The sequence below is a fragment of the Eschscholzia californica genome, unplaced genomic scaffold (assembly GCF_041429995.1).
Source record: "Eschscholzia californica isolate CP2 unplaced genomic scaffold, dmEscCali1.0.p SCAF_1, whole genome shotgun sequence".
NCBI lineage: Eukaryota > Viridiplantae > Streptophyta > Magnoliopsida > Ranunculales > Papaveraceae > Eschscholzia > Eschscholzia californica.
This window is the reverse complement of record NW_028238198.1, coordinates 11,070,342-11,089,170: the sequence shown is the minus strand read 5'-3', so window position 1 is coordinate 11,089,170 and position 18,829 is coordinate 11,070,342. Positions and strand designations below refer to the sequence as shown.

Genomic DNA, 18,829 nt, shown 5'->3' with positions numbered 1-18,829 from the left:
CACTATTCCTTAGTATTCAATTGCTAGAGAATTCAAGTAGATGGAGGTTCCAAAACTAGTTTTCATTAGTTCTCATGGAGGAAAGATGATGGACAGAAATATTATCAATAACATTTGTGCAATAACAAATACAATCAGTAAGGATTTGTTTATACCTGATCCTCCATTCAACTGCCAACTTCCATCTCTCTCTTGACCTTATAGCCTTCTTAGACAATTGTAAATCGTCGACATCACCCGGCTTCGGCAAATTGGTGGCCTGAAAGAAACCACCCATTTCGCCTTCGAAAGCCAAGATCATCTTTTTAACTTCATGAAATGAAGGCTGATCTTGAATTTTCTCGATGTATTGTAAAAGCAAAATATCGTCTTCAATTGAAGTTGGCAATTTTTCTAGAAGAATATGACAATTCTTTTTCACCCATTTCATAACCGATATCTCGTTCTCAGTGGAAAGTTGAGCTCCTGAGTATGCAAGGTGACCAACAGATTTTCGATTGTTTGGTGGAGTTGCCCACAAGCGTAAGGCTGATAGTAGAGCAAACGATGGTTTTCCGTCGTGTCCGACATAAATTGAGTCTTTAGGCCATGAATTGGAGTTCATGTCTGGTTGCAACTGAATGAAGACCTTATCGTTCAGATTCGATTTAAGCAGAAACCCATAGTGCTCAAGTAGTTCTAAATTTGTGTATGTTCCATAGCCTAATAGAACCTGCAAATATGACAAGTTTGAACATTAATGCTCTTTAACATAAGCTCATAACCTTGCTCTACTCTCTAATAGTAACAAGAAAACTTGAAGAACTATAAAGTATTAATCTTATTCGCATAAATTGAGAAACTTTAGCTCATAGTTAAGCTCTTCCGTAAGCCGAGCATACCCTTACACATATTCTTCTTCCTCGCCTTTAGGAACTTCGGATGGCGTGAATACGTAAAAGGTAATGAAAGCGACCGTTCTGAGTAGCATCATGGCTTCGGCCCGGCCTTAGCCTTTTGACTGAAAACAGTTCCCCACTAAAGATTGCGAAGAAGATTCTAGATCTATTCTCATGGTAGCGTAAATTAAAAGAGGAAAATCATTCAGGTTGTACCTGATCTCCTTTTCTGTAGCTCTTCCTGGCATAAAAGCAATATGCCTGAACATCTTCCTCATAACCAGCATCAGTTAACCTCTGTGAACTGATTCCAGAGAAGGAATTTTCTATCCAACTATCGATCTCTTCGGCATAAAACAATTCCTCCCCAGGGACAGCATAATTAAACAAGTCACCCACAGGGCATAAACATCCAGCACAATCCCATGGTACATGCAATGTACGAGAGGATATCTTCAAGCAAAATTAAGAGTTTAATGAGAGAAAACGATATAAAAAGCCAAAATGGTTTCATTATTCTATCCAAGGTTACCAGATTCGCGGTACGCTCCGGTACGCGGTACGAAAACGGGTACGCGGTACGCCTATTAGAGTGTATCCGGTACGTGGGGGGTATACCCATTCGGTACGATAATTCGGTACATAATTCGATTAATATAAAATTTCTCCCAAAATTCTTCACCAATAATTGTATTTGTATCTAATTCTCCCATTTTTCGATTGTGTTCATCACAAAAAATTTCGATTGTGTTCCTACCGTTCTTCATGAGAATCGGTTCGCTAGATCGGGCGATCTGGTTCGCAAACGTACCCTAAAAGGGTTCGCGCGAACCAGATCGCGGTTCGCAGGGGGTTCCAGCGAATCTGGTAACCTTGATTCTATCAGATGTAGAAGGTCGAAAGTGGATAGACCCGAAAAGTTTGTGCATTTGTAATCCAGTAGTTGACCCGGTTAGAAGAGAAAGAAAGGACATAATATTTTTTTAGAGATTAAGGTCATCGAAAGTTTTTTTTTTCCAGAATGTAACAAAGTTACCATTTCTAGATTTATTGAAGGGTCCACTTTTCTTGGCTCGTCCAGGACTTCGAATTTCAATTCGTGATTAATATTAGTAACCAAAATAAACTTGAACTCAATCGATTATCAAACTACAAAAAAGATACAGACTATCAATTGAATTACCAGAATTGCATTATTTTTCAAGGCTACGGAGATATACCAAAGGTCTAAAATAACCATTCACTTTTTGGCCAGATCCAAATCACGGGCAAATCGTATTTGTTTATACTGAAAACTAAGACCTTGACTGGAGCCACTAGACATAGAAAAGACTCACCGTTGCTGTTGACCACAGCCATGACTTAAAAGTTAGAAGTTGAGGCCTGAGCTCGAGTTCCTGCATAAGAGGAATAGCGTCTCTCCACTCACTTTCAGCTTTAGATATAGCTCTTTCTGTAGCCCAGATTGCATCATCAACCTATCAAACCAACAAGTAAAGTTACTAAACACTCTATCAACAATTCATTTCAACCTTCAAATTCCGAAAATGAAAACAAAAGCTTCATAATTGAACTGTACTTGTAGAGCTTGAGTCTCAAAGTGAGTAAAGCCCGGTAGGGTTTCGTACTGGCGTGGAAGCTGCATTAAGTAAGGGTACCACAAAGAAGACTTCCCTTTACCCATTTCAGCTAATAAACATACACCCAAAATCTGTATTTACATCAACAGTAAACACAACATTAGTCCATTGTACGTGCAACAACAATAGGTTTACGTATAGGGTTTCGAGAACATTCGACATTTGATAATTATATACGAAAAATTCAGAACAAAAGTACTAATAAATCATCATCCAACATGAGATACAGGTACAGGGTTTAGCTAGGATATTCGATGAGGAGAAAGAAGACAATGAAAATACCTGGGTAGAGGAGAGATGGGGATATCTCTTGATAGAAATAGATAGCTTTTGATCTCTTAACATGAGACTTTGAGTAGTCATTAGAGCAGATTTGGGTACTCTGAGGATAAGTTCATGTTTCCTAAGATCACGAGCAGCTGCTAAACCTCTTCTGCATATGCGAAAGCACGGTCACGACTGTTAGATATAATGCACTTCAAAAACACGGATTAAATCGAAAAGTGACGATAAAACAAGTGAGAGCAAGAGAACTCGAAAAACTTACCCTCCGGCCTCCGGGAACTGTGAAATGAAGAGGGATTTGCCCAAACAAGATGATACTGAAGGAGATGTAAGAAGAGCTTCAGAGTGCAAAGGATTTGGTGGAGAATCTGTAATTCCAAGCTCTTTTGCCCATTTCAGAAATTTTACCAAGCTTTCTTCTTGCTTTTCTTCCATCTCTCTCTCTCTCTCAACACACACACACACAATACAGTATACACCCTTCACAAGTAGAAGCTACAAACTACCCATATTTAAAATTTATACCGATTGATCACATTGACTTACAAAGAAATGGAAAGATATGATGATGTTTTCAAACAAAAACTAACCTTTTCAAAGACTTCATCTTGAGGAAGATATAAAATTACAAGTACCCATTTTGATTCAATAGCTTAGAAAGCACCTGAAAAGCTGAATAAAGAATCTCAGTGGTGAGAATATAAGAGAAACTGAAACATTAGAAACTCAAAAAAAAAAAAAACCAATTTGGGCGAAGTAAAATCTTCTACTATATGTTAATCTAAAAGGGTTTTTAAATACACATAGAGAAATAGGGCTTACTGGGGAAAATACATCCTATTTCCATGATTATCTGCTTCCTCTTTGATGAAGACGATTGAAGGCCACCAAAACCTTTACTGAGTTGCGGCGTGTGAAAATCAAGTTGGAAATTAGATTTTCTCACACTGTTTGGTAGGTACTTAGAGCAACTCCAACGTGGGGTTCGGGCTCCCAATTTTGGGAGCCCCTGAATTTTGGGAGCCCCGGGGTTTTCCTCAATTCCAACGTTGGGCTCCCAACCGGGGCTCCCAAATCAATATATTATACGTGTGCGAAGTATGTGTGCGAAATTTTGATTTTAAATTTCGACTATAAATTATTAGATTTCGACTATGAATTAAAATGTGATATTATTCGAGAGAGATAATTTCAAAAAGATAAACACAAAAATAAAAATTAGAGAAAAATACTTAAAAAAGTAGTATTTAAAATAATAAGAATATTAAAAAAAAAATTAGTTTAAAAAAAAATTAAAAAAATTAAAAAAAAATAAAATAAGGTGGGCCCAAAATAACCGTTGGGAGACCCCCAACGGCTATATTGGGAGCCCGGGAGCATGGGGCTCCCAGCCCCGGGGCTCCCGGGTTGGAGGGCTGGGGCTGGGGCTGGGGCTGGGGCTCCCAAAATTTGAATTGGGAGCCCCAGCCCCACCCACGTTGGAGCTGCTCTTAGGTGTATGAAAGTCAATTTCTAAGGGGAAAAAAAGGTGTCCACATATTTTTCCCACTTTTTGCACGGGAAAACCAATTTCTTACTCATTCTTAGAACATTTTATTTTGGTTCGCCAAACATAGCTTTATGTTTCAAGTCCATCGAATGTCCATTGAACTAGAACTCTCACAGATTGATTCTCGTCAAATTCCAGCGTTTGGTATCGAGTAGGAGAAAGAAAACTTAGAGAGAGAGAAAATGGAGGTAGAAGGATCATCGAAGAAGATGATAGCAACACAGGAAGAGATGGTGGAAGCTAGGGTTCCGATACCATACAGAGATCAATGTGCTCATCTTCTCATCCCACTCAACAAATGCAGACAATCTGAATTCTATCTTCCATGGAAGTGCGAGAACGAACGCCACATCTACGAGAAGTGCGAGTACGAACTTGTCATGGAAAGGTTACTGAAGATGCAGAAGATCCGTGAACAACAAGAGCAGCAGAAAAAACAAGGAATCCCTTTCATTCCCACCACTGCCAATGTCTGATTCATCTTCAGGTAATAGAGCCCCTTCTCCCTCTTTATTCGATCTAATTCAATAACTTTTAGTTAGGCATCCACTATATACAACCCCTACTTATTTGACAATCATATACTTTTAGGGTTTTTCACTCTAGTGTTGTTCAATTTGATCTATTTATGTAATATTAGGTTTATGATTTATATCATCTGGAAAGGTTCTGTTTTTAGGTCTATGTATTATCGTCTAAATGATCGGTTTATCTCAGTTCTGTATTGATTTAATCTGTTTCTGGAAGGAAAATACATTCTGTATTGACCTAGTAACAAATCATTAAAAAAAATCGCAACTCAAAAACTGATGAAATATGAAATTTGGAGTCTTTGACTACTGTAATGTTACATGGAAGGTGTTGTTTTAGCTTGGGAGACTTCTCTTTTATTGCCTCAACATGCTTATGAAAGAATTTGTAGTTATGGGCATATGGTATTGGTGCTACCTATACCACTTGAACTCCCTCTGTTATGAGTACGCCTGTGATTCTTTTGTCCTTCAAGATTACGTGTACCCTCTCTTCCGGATGAACCGTGCAACATCTTGCGGATTCACTTTCTGTGTCTTTTTTTGATTTTTTCACCATTGTCAATCCCTCCCACTGATCCAAGCAATTTATTACTCCTCCCGACATGCACCAGCTTTTCCCGAAGCTTCTAAACCTTATTCACCACTGTGGGATGTATCATTAGTTGGTTGACCGGTCCCGAATCCTTGTCAGACACAAAGTACCTATTTACATGGTTCTCACCTCTCTTGGTCATCATATCCACAGCTGGGAGCTTTTCCAGACAGGTGCCCACAATGTGAAGCCTACTTCGGTGGGAATTGGCTTCGCTTAACTTGCTCAGCCTGACTCACACATTCCGTATATGTTCCTGTTGGGCGAGTAATCCGTAGTATGTCTTTATGCCTTAATGGTGAAATTTTCATCATCAATGTTCTTCCATCTGCATTTATCCTATTTAGTAGAGATGCTTATTCATTCCAAAATCTTCAGGACCTATCCAACTTGCTCGATCTCCCAGTCCTTGATGTTTCTTGTGAAGTGCAGATTCCATCTGATTACTTTGTGAATGTAGGACAGAACTCGAAAATCTATCCTTCCTTTTTGGTCAACAGAGCAAATAAGGAGGGGAAGAGGTTCTTGAGAGGGGCTTCGTATTACCAGTAATGATGCTGGAATTTGATTTTTCTCCCTGTCTCCCACCTTTTCTCGGGAGAAGGCAAAGAATCTATTCATCTTGTTACATATGCTCTCCATACTTCTCAACTAGGATTCTAGTCCAGAAGGCACCCTTTTCCTCCCAAATGTCCAAATCCATCTGAGAGCATAGTTCATTACCTTCAAGTTCTTCACTCCTAAGCATTCTTTTCAGCAGTCCACAGATCGTCTCCTAGACTACCCACTGGATTCTCTTTTCTTCCTTTTTCTCGCTTAAATGAGGATCTTTAGCAATGTCCCTGAGATAGATATAGGTACACTAGCACTGAGGTAAAATTAATCGTGCTTCTGGACGATGTCGTCAAGGGCGACAAGTGGGGTGAGTGTGGGGAATGTGCAATTAATAAGGTGGATCAAAACATGTGGGATGCATCAGTGTATAAAAACTAGGGATAAACCTACCCTGTCGTAGGTAATACCTTTGTGCGTGTAAAGATAGTAATCTACCGATTGAGGAAAACTGGAAAACTATGCTTCTCAAGAAAGTGTACTTGGTGACTATTATAAGTGTCTCCTAGTTATATTAAAATTAAAATATTACTGGGTTGTATTATACCACTACATATTTTGATTATATTAACACTACCTGGTTGTGTCGTACTCGTACCCCTTATATCACCTGGTTATATCAAACCCTAACATGGTTATGTTTATTAGGGTGCATGGGCCTTGTGATGTCTCGCAGTATATAAAATTTGTAAGTAAACCTTCATAAAAGAGCATTAGAGCACAATGGACTTGGACTTTTGTGGGAGACCATTGAATCTATACTGGAAAAGTCGAGCTGTCCAGTTCAAATATTTAGAGTTAATCCCCAGGGTCACAATATCAAACAAATCTCTAGTTGTAAATATCTCCTTTAAAATCCTCAACTACTCAACAATTATTAAGTTTAAAGTTAACTATACCAACAAGTTTAGTCGCACAATTTCCTCACTTTAAGATCATATTCTCACCCGTATGGCCGTATCTATATGTATGTAGAGAATATAACCCCTTTCTTTCATCTTCAATCGATTTAGTAATCTCCCCTAAAATCAATCCCAGGCTCAATATATCTCACAATTTTGTCTCTCCCTCATCTTTATATTCTTTTGTATGACGGCCTTTTTTCTTCATTGAAGTTGCCTCCATAATTCTCTACCCTAATTCTGCTTCCCTCATCTTTATATAGGCTATCTTGAGATGCTACCCTTCCCCGTTATTTCAGGGGCGAAGAGAAAATATCATTTTTAACTTTCTTTTCTCTATCCTGGACCAGAGAAGTGACCCACTAGCGTTATATGCTATGGGGACTTTATTCATTTAATTTATATTTACTTTTGCTCTCTCCTCCTTGATTTGATTAATAAATACATGTTATACCTCTATATTTGATTTGATTTAATTTTTGTAAGGTATTGCTCGCTCCAGTGGAGCCTGGTTTATACCTAGATTACTCAGTAGTATAGAATGAGGCCGTGAGTTTAACCTTACCAAAGAAAGAGAAAAAGGGCCCAGTCCACCTAAACTAACCACCTTTAGTCAATTGGAGGTATTAGTTTTAGTGTGCTCTCTTTCACTCTCTCCGCTCGTTCACTATCTTTCCACTGATTCACACAATAACAAACTGTCGTTCCTGTGACCCTTTTCATGTATGGGCTACCTATGGAGGTAGCAAAACTTCTACTCAAAAGGTACGTGTAAGAAATTCGTGAATTAGATGCAGGTGCATCTATGTGCCGCCGTGCAGTACTGAGTTACAAGAACAAATAGATTTTCCTATAGGACTTGATATTTGTGCTGCTGTGGTTAAGCTAGTGATTGCTGGTCGTCCAGTTGTTCGGAGTTCAACATGATTGTAACAGTGCTTCCATGTTAAAACAAACAACAATTTTGTCACTGCCGTTTACAAATGGTGGATATTCAGTATTTTTCTTACACCATCTCTCTCCTTTTTCTCTCGCTAGAGCCATTGGGTTTCTCCATTTATCTCGTTCATCAATATTTTAAAATGGATTTCCATCTCAAAGAAGTTTACTCTGGCCCGCTCTATCACATTGGTGGTTGGAAGTAGCAGGATATTGCTCGATAACTTGACCCTCTATTCCTGTAAAGTGTACCAACATGCTTTTAAGCCACACATGATTTTTTTTCCTCTTTAATATATTACCAACCAAACTTGTAAGTTGTAAGTAAAAGAGCTCACTGCCTGACTGCCCAAGGTCACCCGCTCTGATAACTTATCAAGCTTGGGCTAGTTCTGGATACGAGATTTCTTAAATTATTGCAGTTCCACGTTCCACAAGCATGTGTTGTGATTGTCCTAAATCTAACTTGTAGTATTTCCTAGTGTTGTTTGGTGACCGAGTTACACAGAACAGGTAGTGCTTCTCTGTTTGTCCTGCTAGTATTTACTTTCTCACTAGAGCTTGATCAGGGGATAGAGACAATTTTTTTTTCCTGGTTTTGAGTACGATGGTTTTGTTGGGAAGTCGCATTAAGGTTATTCGAGTGTTTAAATATGGTTTTAAGTCCAGAAGCGGTTCGTTAATAAGGCGAAATTTAGTCTCTGCGAAGCACTAATGCGACACTAGCATATGCCTCGTTTAATCCATCAGTGCTAGGTCAGTAGGCCCCATACATACATCCCCCTTTGGATATACTCTCCATGTTTTCTCTCAAGGCCCGAGCTTAGGAAGGTATATAGTTTCGTAACTCCCTAACAACAACAAAGCAAAATGCTATCTACTATTATATGAAGACACTAAAAAGTTTAATAGACTTATTGTGTATTTGTATCACTCTATCAATCATTACCTTTTCCTCCTTGATCAAAGCGCCCGAGACCCGGAAAAGTCAAGAGATAGAAACAAGACATTACTTTAGATAGATACATGGAAACTAGTCACAATGAATCTAGATTAGTTTTAAATTGACTTCTATTGAAAGCTGAAAAAGTAAAAATGGAGAATATATGTTGGCGTTGGTTCACATTCTGTCCAAATAAAAAAAGAAATATTCAAAGCAGTCGGAATGGGAAAAGGTCACCGGAAGTTTCTTAAATTTGGCCCTATCAATCTGTGATCACTGCTGCTAATTGCCGAATTATTTCTGGAATTATGTTCCTTTTTGACTTTAGGTATCTATCTTTCAATCATTGTGTTATTATATTTTTGAATGATTTAGGTGGATCCCATCACTGAATTTTTGCTGCAAAAGTGTCTTAAGATTTCTTAGAATTTATTTGAAGACCACGATACATACAAAAGCATTGGGGTCGGTCATTTTAATGTATTATAAGATACATAAGTATGTGTTTGCTTCTACCGTATGATGCAGTGGATTCTTCTGATTTCAACATAGTCCTACGCGTATAAGACTTGGACTCCATGGACTTGCAGTTGTATACCCACATTATATATAATCTATCGTCGTATTCGATATTCTCGTGATGCAGCAGATTCTCATGATGTTTTTGACATACATATACATTTTATTCATACTGGCAATACTTATGTTGCTTACGATGTAAATCGGTGGATACTATTTGACAGCACGATTTCTTTTTATATGCTAACATGGAATTTCATTATTGACAGGAAATCGGGTTTGACATCTAAAATTGAAGGATCCTTGAGTATCTATTCACCATCTATGATTGGAGACTATTTTGAACTGTTAGTATTCATGAAACGACGATCTTCTTTTAATTTGTTTGTTTTTCTTGAATGATCTTCTGTTGGTTTGTTGGGTTTTGCTGACTTTTTAGTTTATTAGTGGAATAAGTAAACTCATACTGAATTATCATGTGCTGAAATCTGAGTTTTCTCGTATAATAAACTTCATTTGAGGGAAAATGATTTTGTGGCCCCGCAGATACTTGAATTGGGCTTTTGATTCTATGGGCTCGACGTGTTTGACTCTGGTTACATATGATTGGTTACTATAACCATAGACAATAATGTGAATGATCAGCTTGACTAGCCAAGGCTAACCACTGTTTTTTCTTTCTAAGATTTAGGGCTCACACTAACCATCGGTCTTTTAGCTGTAATCGTTCTGTTATGTTACGTTGTGTGGTCGGATATTGTGGTTTGTTATTAGACCGTTGATTCACCTACTTACCTAAAAGGCGGTCCATTATTGAGATAACTATTGAAGGTGAGACAATGTCAGCATTTATACAAGTTTGAATATCATAACCATTCGATTTTTGGCCTATCAAGTTACTTCTTTTAGTCGGTAATCTACGTGTAAAGACCGAGGAATTAGAAAGCTGAAGAAAATAATCAAGAAAACCTAATTTATTCATGCAATGTATCTGCAAGTTTTGAATACCTAAAATGTTTGAAACTTTTGATCTTCTACCTAAAGTTGGGAATGAAAGTCTTAAACCAGAGGAAAGGTTATAAGTCTAATGACCCCACTTTTCAAACCAGCCTGTAAATATGCATGTTACTTTATAACAAAGGATTTGGAAATCCCATGCATAAAAGAGCACACAAGATCTCAAAAGAAACCAAAAAAGAAAATGAGAATAAAGAAAGATATTCAAAGATAATCTTACCTACCTAATTTAATATGAGAAATGTCAAAGAAGATGTCTTTTCATAGACATTTATGAAGCCTATGAGAGTATAGAGGAATGTAGAATGAAACCCTAAAGAGGGAAAAGGCACATCCTTATCTTCTTGATTTTATCTAAAAGTACCAAAAGTATTTCCAGTTTAGCCTAATACTTATCTACTTTTAGGTTAGCAGTTTGAAATTAGGCATACAGCTCTCCCAAGCTCGATATAATTGTTGGTAAAAAGAATTAGTCAATCTTTTTGTTTCAATCTATTCTAATTGATTACTTTGTCCCAATGGAATTTCATTTTGGACTATGAAATACGTTGGCAATAACAGATAAAGAAAATGAGTCTGAAAAATGTAACTTCCTGTTGTTAAATTGAAAATTATGATATCAATCACTTTCCATGACGTAATTACACTATTACATAGAGGAAAACAAATCTTAGCTAGTTGTCCAATAAAGCTTTCTATAATCTGATAATTGATCGTAGGTTATTTCTGTAAAAAACGCGTATCCGTGAGTCTTCCAAACAAGCGTGTACTTCCACTGGAAAGATATATTAAAAAGATTATCTAAGATTTTCTCACTGAATTTCATTGTTCGTTTAATATGGAATGGAGTGACAAAACAGTAACACTCCTCTTGATATCATAAATCCTTTGGCTATAACATTAACAAACATGGGCCAATATCATTCTATTTTATTGTTCTCAAACGATGAGAAAGAAATACAAATAAATTTATTGATTCATTAAATGAAAAAAGAAAGTACTCCAAATTTAAGATCTGCAATTAAAAAAAATTACTAATACATACTAAACAACCTTCTAAATTTTTGTAGAGAACACAAGAAGGCTATCCTCAACATTATCCCTAAAGTAATCATATGGGCGATTTGGAATGCTAGGAACGATGGAATTTTCAGAGATAAACCCCGATCACCAGAATACATCTTCTTCGCGGCTAAATGTGTTATTTACCACTGGAGTAGATCATATAAGTGGGCTAAAGGATTTTCATTTAATTGCATAGTTGAGGCGTGGGATGCTTTTGTTAAGTCGCTCTAAAGTTCTGATATCTGTTTTGGGTGCGGGGTTGTTTGTTGTTGTGACCTTTTTGCGCTTGTTTTCGCTTATGTTTTAGGGTTTTCTTGTTTTTGTTTTTGTCCTCTCTTGCCCTTGGCCTCTCTGCCGAGTGCGTTTTCTATTTGTATTCCTGTTTCGGCCTTCATATTAATTTAATCAAATTATTCAAAAAAAAAAAATTTTGTGGAGAGAATGAGTGCTAAAGATAGACAAACCAATAAAAAAACACATAAAAAGCATAAAAGTTTTCAAAGATTCTTGGTAATTAACAAATTTCTTTGGGACAAGATCATAATGCATGTGTCTCATGCTATTTGTATTTTGTATTAATATAATAATAAAAATTTGTCTCCTTATAATATAAGTAATGATATGCATATGATGATAATACGGATCTTTGACTCTCTTAATTCCTTACAAATGTTACAAAATCAAAACCCTAAATTAAATATTTAATGTATGACCTTTCCGTTCTCATTCTTCCACATCATTCCATCTTTCTCTCTGGGTATCTCTTTCTCTATCTCAAATCAATTCTTCCCACATAATATATTATATAGAAGTTGGCATATGAGGTAGACATCAATTATAGATCCCTAGATTTTTCTAAATTCCATATAGTCAATGACCCACAATGTGAAAAGGATATTATTTTACTAACTTATGAATTAATTATACAAATCATGCATGACTTTCTTTCTCTCTATAGTTATTCCCCATAGTCAAAAGAATTACATGGAGAAGGTATAAAATTCTTGAACACTTACTCTCTTAAACACTTTTTCTATCTGTGAGTTAGGTGACCACCAATTAGCCATGCATCTCTTGCCAACTTATCAAGGACTCCCAAGAGAATTATGGAGACAAAAGGCTCCTAATTACCCCTCATTTTTCTGAGCCCCTTCCCTTCTTGTCCTACCTAACTTCAATGATAGACTCTTATCTCATTGCTAATGTAGATATAGTCTTATGATATTTGATTATACACGCAGTTGGAGCGCTGAATTGAAAAACAATTACGTATGTTCCAAACAAATGTGTTTTCTAACCATCTAGAAAAACTGAATTAGATACCTAGCTAATGACAAAAGTATGGCTTCTAGTCATGTATAATGTCAATTTACGTGATCTAATGTTTGACTTGGTTGAAAATGATTTCTTACCTATTATATTAAAACAATTCAATTGGTTATCCAGGGGATAAGTCTGACCGTTCATTTTCTCTACGAGATTTACCTTTGATTAGATCGAACGACTGATATAAAATCCTCTTTAATGTAATTTGTCTTAAGAAATAAGGGTATTAGTGTAAAGAATTAATTATCTTGAATATTCGGTAACAATCTCCCTAAAATAACTATATCTCAGGCATCTTCTCACTCGCGATTGCACATCCACTTTCCCCTTAATTTTAGTGATTCGGTTAGACTTCTAAATCAGTTCAAAATTGTATAAATACGGTTCACCTTCTCTACTCTTCAAACACATGGTTATCACTCTCTCCTGTAATTTTATCTGACTTATGTTGTGATTTAAATTTATTTTCTTCTCCTCGAAGGCGTTAGTCAAGAGGGATCTTCCCCGTCCTACAAGGAACCTAGTCTTTCTAATGGGGAACTCAAGTCATTTAGAAGTATGATTTAGCATATTTTTTTTCCTACACGGATTGTTTTCACATTACACCTAAATAGGTAGTTGAGAAATCATAACAATATCAAGATAAGTGTAAATTTATTTTGTAATGTCTAATCTCACCGACACCTTAATATTCTGCATACACTTAAACCTAATATAGTTCTATAGTTTGTTTAGTGGTTCACAATAGATCGTCTCATGGGACATGAAACGTCTAGCAACCATATATAGTGTGTCAATGGTGCCACATACTCAGCTAGTATGGTCCCAAAAGGGTTGGTGTGGCTAAACCTTGATGACACACATCATGAGGTTCACAACCATATGTTGACATTCATGCTCTAGTAAATTGTATCAAGATACAAAAGCTTGCCAACCCCTTTTGAGCACCACAAACCATCCCCAAACGGGTCGGATTATTCTACGGTGAATTTTTATACGGCTCCGCCCCAACCCATTATGAACACTGGGGCAAAGTACTTAAAGAAGATAAAAACTAAATGAGATGCAGATTGGAAGATTCAGGGTTGTGTTTTGGCTAGCGAGTGCGGCCAACTACTTAGACTGCCACGCACCGCCTGGTTTGCATCCCGGACAGTTGGCGATGACTATTTCGAAACACGCATTGTTGGCTAACGGGGTAAATCGATCCGACCCGACCCGACGGTTGTGAGTACTTACTCTGGATTCTTTGTGGAAAGAGACAAAAAAAGATGAAATGAATGCTAGATATAATGGAAAATCTTCTAGATACCCAACCCCCCAAAGATGTAAATATAAATAAATTGCACACTTTTCTAGGTATTCATTCATTCACTACTCCTCCTGCTTCTCTTCCTGCTACACACGCCAATGAAACCGGCGTCCTCGATGCTCTCCTCCTCCTCTCAATCCATAATAATAATAATAATAATAGTAACAAACAAAACTAAGGGTATTTTGGGAAATATAAAAAAATACATTCATCATCATTCTTTCTTTTGTCAGGAATTTTCCATCATTCCCTTCTACCCCCTCTGCCTGCCCTCCCTGCCTTTTTCTGATTTCTTTTCTTTTACCCCCTTCCTACTTTCTCATTTATTGTCTTATCTCCCTAATAAAGGACCTTAACTTATAAATATTCTTTTTGTTCCATTTTCTCATATTCCCCATTTTACCCCTATTATTACTTATACTAGTCTTGTTCTAGTATGTAGTATTTACTACTTGCGTGTTTACGTGGCATTCTCTCTCTCTAACAAACACTTTCTCTCTCTAGTGTTAATAGAATAGGATAGGATAGGGGAATTTGATTATTACTTGTAGATTAGGGTTTTTGGTTTGGAATTGGGAGGCAAAAAGAGGGAAAAGGGTTTACTTTGTAACGTCCCTTCTTTAACTTCCTCTTTATTTCTTCTGACACGGCGCCGTCTTTGCTCTTAATTATATCTACTAATACAAGCTGCTCGCTCCTCTTTCACGTATTGCCACGTGTTACTTTGATCATTTCTTCTTTCATCTAGGACCGTTGGATTTTCTGATGGTCAATATGAGGGTAATGCAACGGTAGAAATTACTTATTGTGGTCGACGAGTCGATCACTAGACCTTTGACCAACGAATCATGACACTTGTTGGCGTGGATCCGGTTGGGTAAAGAAGGGTTGGCATAGACAAAGAACTAGAACAACATCATAAGGGTATATTTGATGACATTTTTAGATGTATCAACCACACACATACCTACCCATACATATATTTCTACTAGATCAAAGATCCAAATACTAGATAAACTACCATGTGGTGTATATTACAATAAATTTGTTTTCTCTTTTGAAACACAAGCTATACACAACCAATTCAGATAGTATGGAGTTAAAACGCATCATATATATCGATTAGATGCATATTTTAAATAAAATAAGTGTATTTCGAGTAACATTGAAGATGAATATATATTGAATTTCTTTTCTTTTTTAACTAGTTGAGGTTCTTCCTAACCTCTCATGAGAAGGTGTGAGTTGAAAACAATATATCTATCATAAAAACGACACAATAATTTAATATCCTGACTTAGTTTAAATAAGTTACGGTACTGATACTAATCATAACCAATCAGTATATCAAACTAGACGGTTAGAAGAGGAAATGTGAAGATCAACCACATATTTGAATTTTGAAAGACGCTGAAGTTTTTATTTTTCAAGCGATGTTACCTTTAAAGATAGATACTCTTAATGAACCAAAGTTTATTTTTATTAATTTTTTAGACAAAACTATCTAAATGTCTTGTAATACTAAGGTTTCTGCAAAAGATTTATGTATTTGAAGAACGTTGAAGTTTTTATTTTTTAAGTAATGTTACTTTTAGAGAAAGATACTCTTAATGAACAAATGTTTATTTTATTCATTTTTAAGACAAGAGTACCTAAATGTTTTGTAATACGGATGCTTTTTTTGAAGATTTATGGGCATAGAAAGTTGTTGAGACGATTTTACAACACATGTTAACATAAAATTTTCTTGAAAATGTCATTTACGTAGTTGTTGCAAGTCTTGTTTATAATTAAGTTATGACCCACACCCATAATACCTTTCACTTTATTTTTGTATTTATGGTTGTTACAAATAAGTTGGAGTAGACCTTTTTGGGCTCTTTTATGGTCTAAAAAACGATTTTAGTATTAACCAATTTTCTCTAGAAAAACCTTATAACAACTGTTTTTTTTCTTGTAAAATTTAACCACATTTATGAAACTTTTGTTTTGGTTCCCTTGTGGTGAAAACTCTGAAAAGAGATCACACTATGAGACGAAACAAAATTTGGTCCCAACTCTTGAGTAAACTGTAATAAAGTCAAAATAAAAAAGTTAATGAGATGAGAAGAGGGGTAATATGGTCATTTGAAGTTGTCTTATTGCTGCAGTTTATCTGTGGCTCTGTTTCTACTTACTGCAAAAACAAGAATAAATTTGTTGTCTTCTTTCCCTCCTAGTCAAAGAAACTTGATTATGACTTTCTTCCTCTCTGGCATTTGACAAATTTACCCCTCATGAATGCTCCCTGGTTTCCCCTAGTACAAAATTTGGACCTATGGCAGAATAAATCCCTAGCTTTTGCTACAATGTCAAGGAGCCTGCCTGGTTCTTTTCACCACCTCTACTTGGTCATAGCCAAAATGGCCAGTTGTTTTACTTTATGAGTGTAAGTTAGATGTAAAAATAAATCCACCCATAAATAAAGTCTGACTTGTGTCAATGAAGGCCAAGTTGAAAAGGATGATCCTTCCAAAGAAAGTGAACATATTTTCTACATTCTCCTAATTACCCTTAGTAAAGATAAAAGGATGGAGAAGGGGATTTTGTTTTTTACAATTTGGATTATAAGTGACATTTGCTTGAGATAGTTGTATCTCTATTTATTTAAACATTTATCTATCTACCATTTATATAAAACATGTTGATTGGAATTTCAAGTTTAAATGTGCCACCAATCATGCATGTCGGAGAAATATATAACTACGGTATACAGACTAAACTTTTTTGTTGGACAAGACTAGATTTTTTCATCTTAATAGGTGAAGAGGAAGTAAAACACTAGCTCGTTATTATCAAAAAATAAAAATAATTAATGTTAAGGTTTAGTAGGGAACACATATTCTTTTAGAAATCACATATGTAAATACATAATACAAGTTCTCATGAGTACTTGTTCTTTTCATGGTTGTAAATTTATATTAATGTTTTTTGCCTCAATTTGCACTGAAGAGTTCTCTGGATTTTCAAAAGGGAAATTTGGTCTAATTTTCTTACAAATTTTTTGTTTTGGTGTAAAAGAATCAGTCCAACTTTTTAGTCTTCAACTTATTCGTTACGCTTTTAATTTGCAATACTTTGCGACAACTTTACAACACCCTTTCGACAACTTTGCAATGATTTGTAACCTTGCAAAAAATAATATAACTTATGAGAACTTGTATTATGAACCAAAATACGAAGTATAACAAATATCAAATATCTGAATTAACCATTTTGTTTTCTTGAAGTATAACAGAGTCTCTTCAACAAAATAAAATAAAGAGTTAATTCCTATATGGCCCCCTACTTTGTGACCAGCTTCCTTTATGGCCCCCTTTTTTCGTAAATTCAAATAGAGAGAGAAAGATGATTTGGGAAGAGAGGTGAGGTGGAGAGAGATAAGTGGTGGAGAGGGAAGTGAGGTGGAATTATGTTTGTTTCTTTGATTTTATTTTGAAAAAAGATTTTAAGGAAGGGTAGTTAGGACATTTCCATGAAAATAGGGGGCTATATTTGAATTTACGAAAAAAAGGAGGCCATAAAGGAAGCTGGTCACAAAGTAGGGGGCCATATAGGAATTAACTCTAAAATAAATTAAAACAGAGTCCTTTTCAAATTGAAACCAGTACAAAAAGGTGAATTAATTAAAGGGGGACCTGTTCTTTAACCAAAGGGATAATTTTCTAACTTACAAGAAGAAACACATCATATCTCAAGTAAAAGAGAGGAGAGAGAGAGAGAAAGAATTCTGAAACGTCTGCATGAGGTGATGATTTTATTGACCAGTACATTTCCACAGGGGAGACAGATAGACGTTTCAGTGATATTTTAGAGCATGTTCAGACTCCCCATTCTGACTCATCTCTCTCTCTCTACATACAACTTCATTCTAGAGAGAGAAACTCACAAGTAATAAGAAAATAATGTCTGAAAAGCTATAGTAGCTAGCTACGCCAAGAAAGACAATTCAAATTTAAATTAGGGTTTTCTTTTCAAAAGTCGGCACCGTCTTTATTATATACGAAATTGATTTCTTGATGGAGTGGGTATATATTGAAAGCATAATTACAGCCCATAAACTTACTTATAGGTCTGAAATTATATACTCCTACATAGCTAGGTTTGTGAGTTTCTTATCTTGTTGCTGGTCAATTTATTCATCTAATCGTTGACCTTTTTGACAAGAAAGATGAAGAATTTCAGTAAGGATTATTACTTTTTCTCTTATATATTTAATACAAATGGTCCTTAACTTTGTGACTAGCTTCCTGCCTGGCCTCCTACTTTAGTAATAATTCTCGTATAACCCTTTTTTCTGTTATCTTTAACTTTCCGTTACTTTCTCTCCTCCATCTCATTTTCTCTCTCCGCTACATCATTTCAACACGCCACATCATCGTCTTCACCGACAGTGGTCGCCGACCGACCAAATTTCCGACCGGCGACCTTCAAACTTTTTTTTTCTCTCTCTTCTCTATCTCTCTCTAGAACAAATCTAGAGAGAGGAATGAAAAAAAAATTAGAGAGAGAAAAAAAAAGAAAAAAAATTGAAGTTCGCCGACCGGAAATTTGGTCGGCCGGCGACTTGCCGGTGAAGACGATGATGTGGCGTGCTCAAATGATGTGCATAGAGAGAAAATGAGATGGAGGAGAGAGAGTAACGGAATGTTAAAGATAACGGGAAAAGGGGGCCAAA

General features: G+C 36.1%; 1 protein-coding gene and 1 long non-coding RNA gene across 4 annotated transcripts; one reads left to right on the top strand and one right to left on the bottom strand.

Moving 5' to 3' along the window:
• Window positions 1–43: 43 nt before the first annotated feature.
• On the bottom strand, window positions 44–4,878 carry SDG40 (SET domain group 40). 3 transcript variants are annotated; one of them, XM_086643174.1, is made up of 9 exons: window positions 4,292–4,878; window positions 3,626–3,764; window positions 3,394–3,475; window positions 3,066–3,305; window positions 2,801–2,951; window positions 2,458–2,589; window positions 2,216–2,356; window positions 1,095–1,331; window positions 44–712 (listed from the first exon to the last, which is right to left on the bottom strand). In XM_086643174.1, the coding sequence occupies exons 4-9, from the start codon at window positions 3,236–3,238 to the stop codon at window positions 56–58; spliced, it is 1,491 nt and encodes a 496-aa protein (XP_086499300.1). In that variant the 5' UTR covers window positions 3,239–3,305; window positions 3,394–3,475; window positions 3,626–3,764; window positions 4,292–4,878; the 3' UTR covers window positions 44–55. The 3 variants fall into 3 exon arrangements, with proteins under 3 accessions (XP_086499300.1, XP_086499305.1, XP_086499308.1); XM_086643179.1 differs by having other exon boundaries at window positions 3,066–3,298; window positions 4,292–4,865; XM_086643182.1 differs by lacking the exons at window positions 3,626–3,764; window positions 4,292–4,878 and having other exon boundaries at window positions 3,066–3,298; window positions 3,394–3,560.
• On the top strand, window positions 4,698–9,919 carry LOC147564078 (uncharacterized). The gene is made up of 2 exons (XR_015225904.1): window positions 4,698–4,839; window positions 9,662–9,919. It is a non-coding gene; the product is annotated as an uncharacterized LOC147564078 (long non-coding RNA).
• Window positions 9,920–18,829: the final 8,910 nt, after the last annotated feature.

Bases quoted from the DNA above. Each gene is read 5' to 3' on its own strand.
- SDG40 (XM_086643174.1), bottom strand. From the start codon at position 3,238: ATGGAAGAAAAGCAAGAAGAAAGCTTGGTAAAATTTCTGAAATGGGCA. The intron at 1,332-2,215 runs GTGAGTCTTTTC...TTTTGCTTGAAG, and splicing joins GGCTGTGGTCAACAGCAACG to ATATCCTCTCGTACATTGCA. The intron at 713-1,094 runs GTACAACCTGAA...TCATATTTGCAG, and splicing joins GCTACAGAAAAGGAGATCAG to GTTCTATTAGGCTATGGAAC.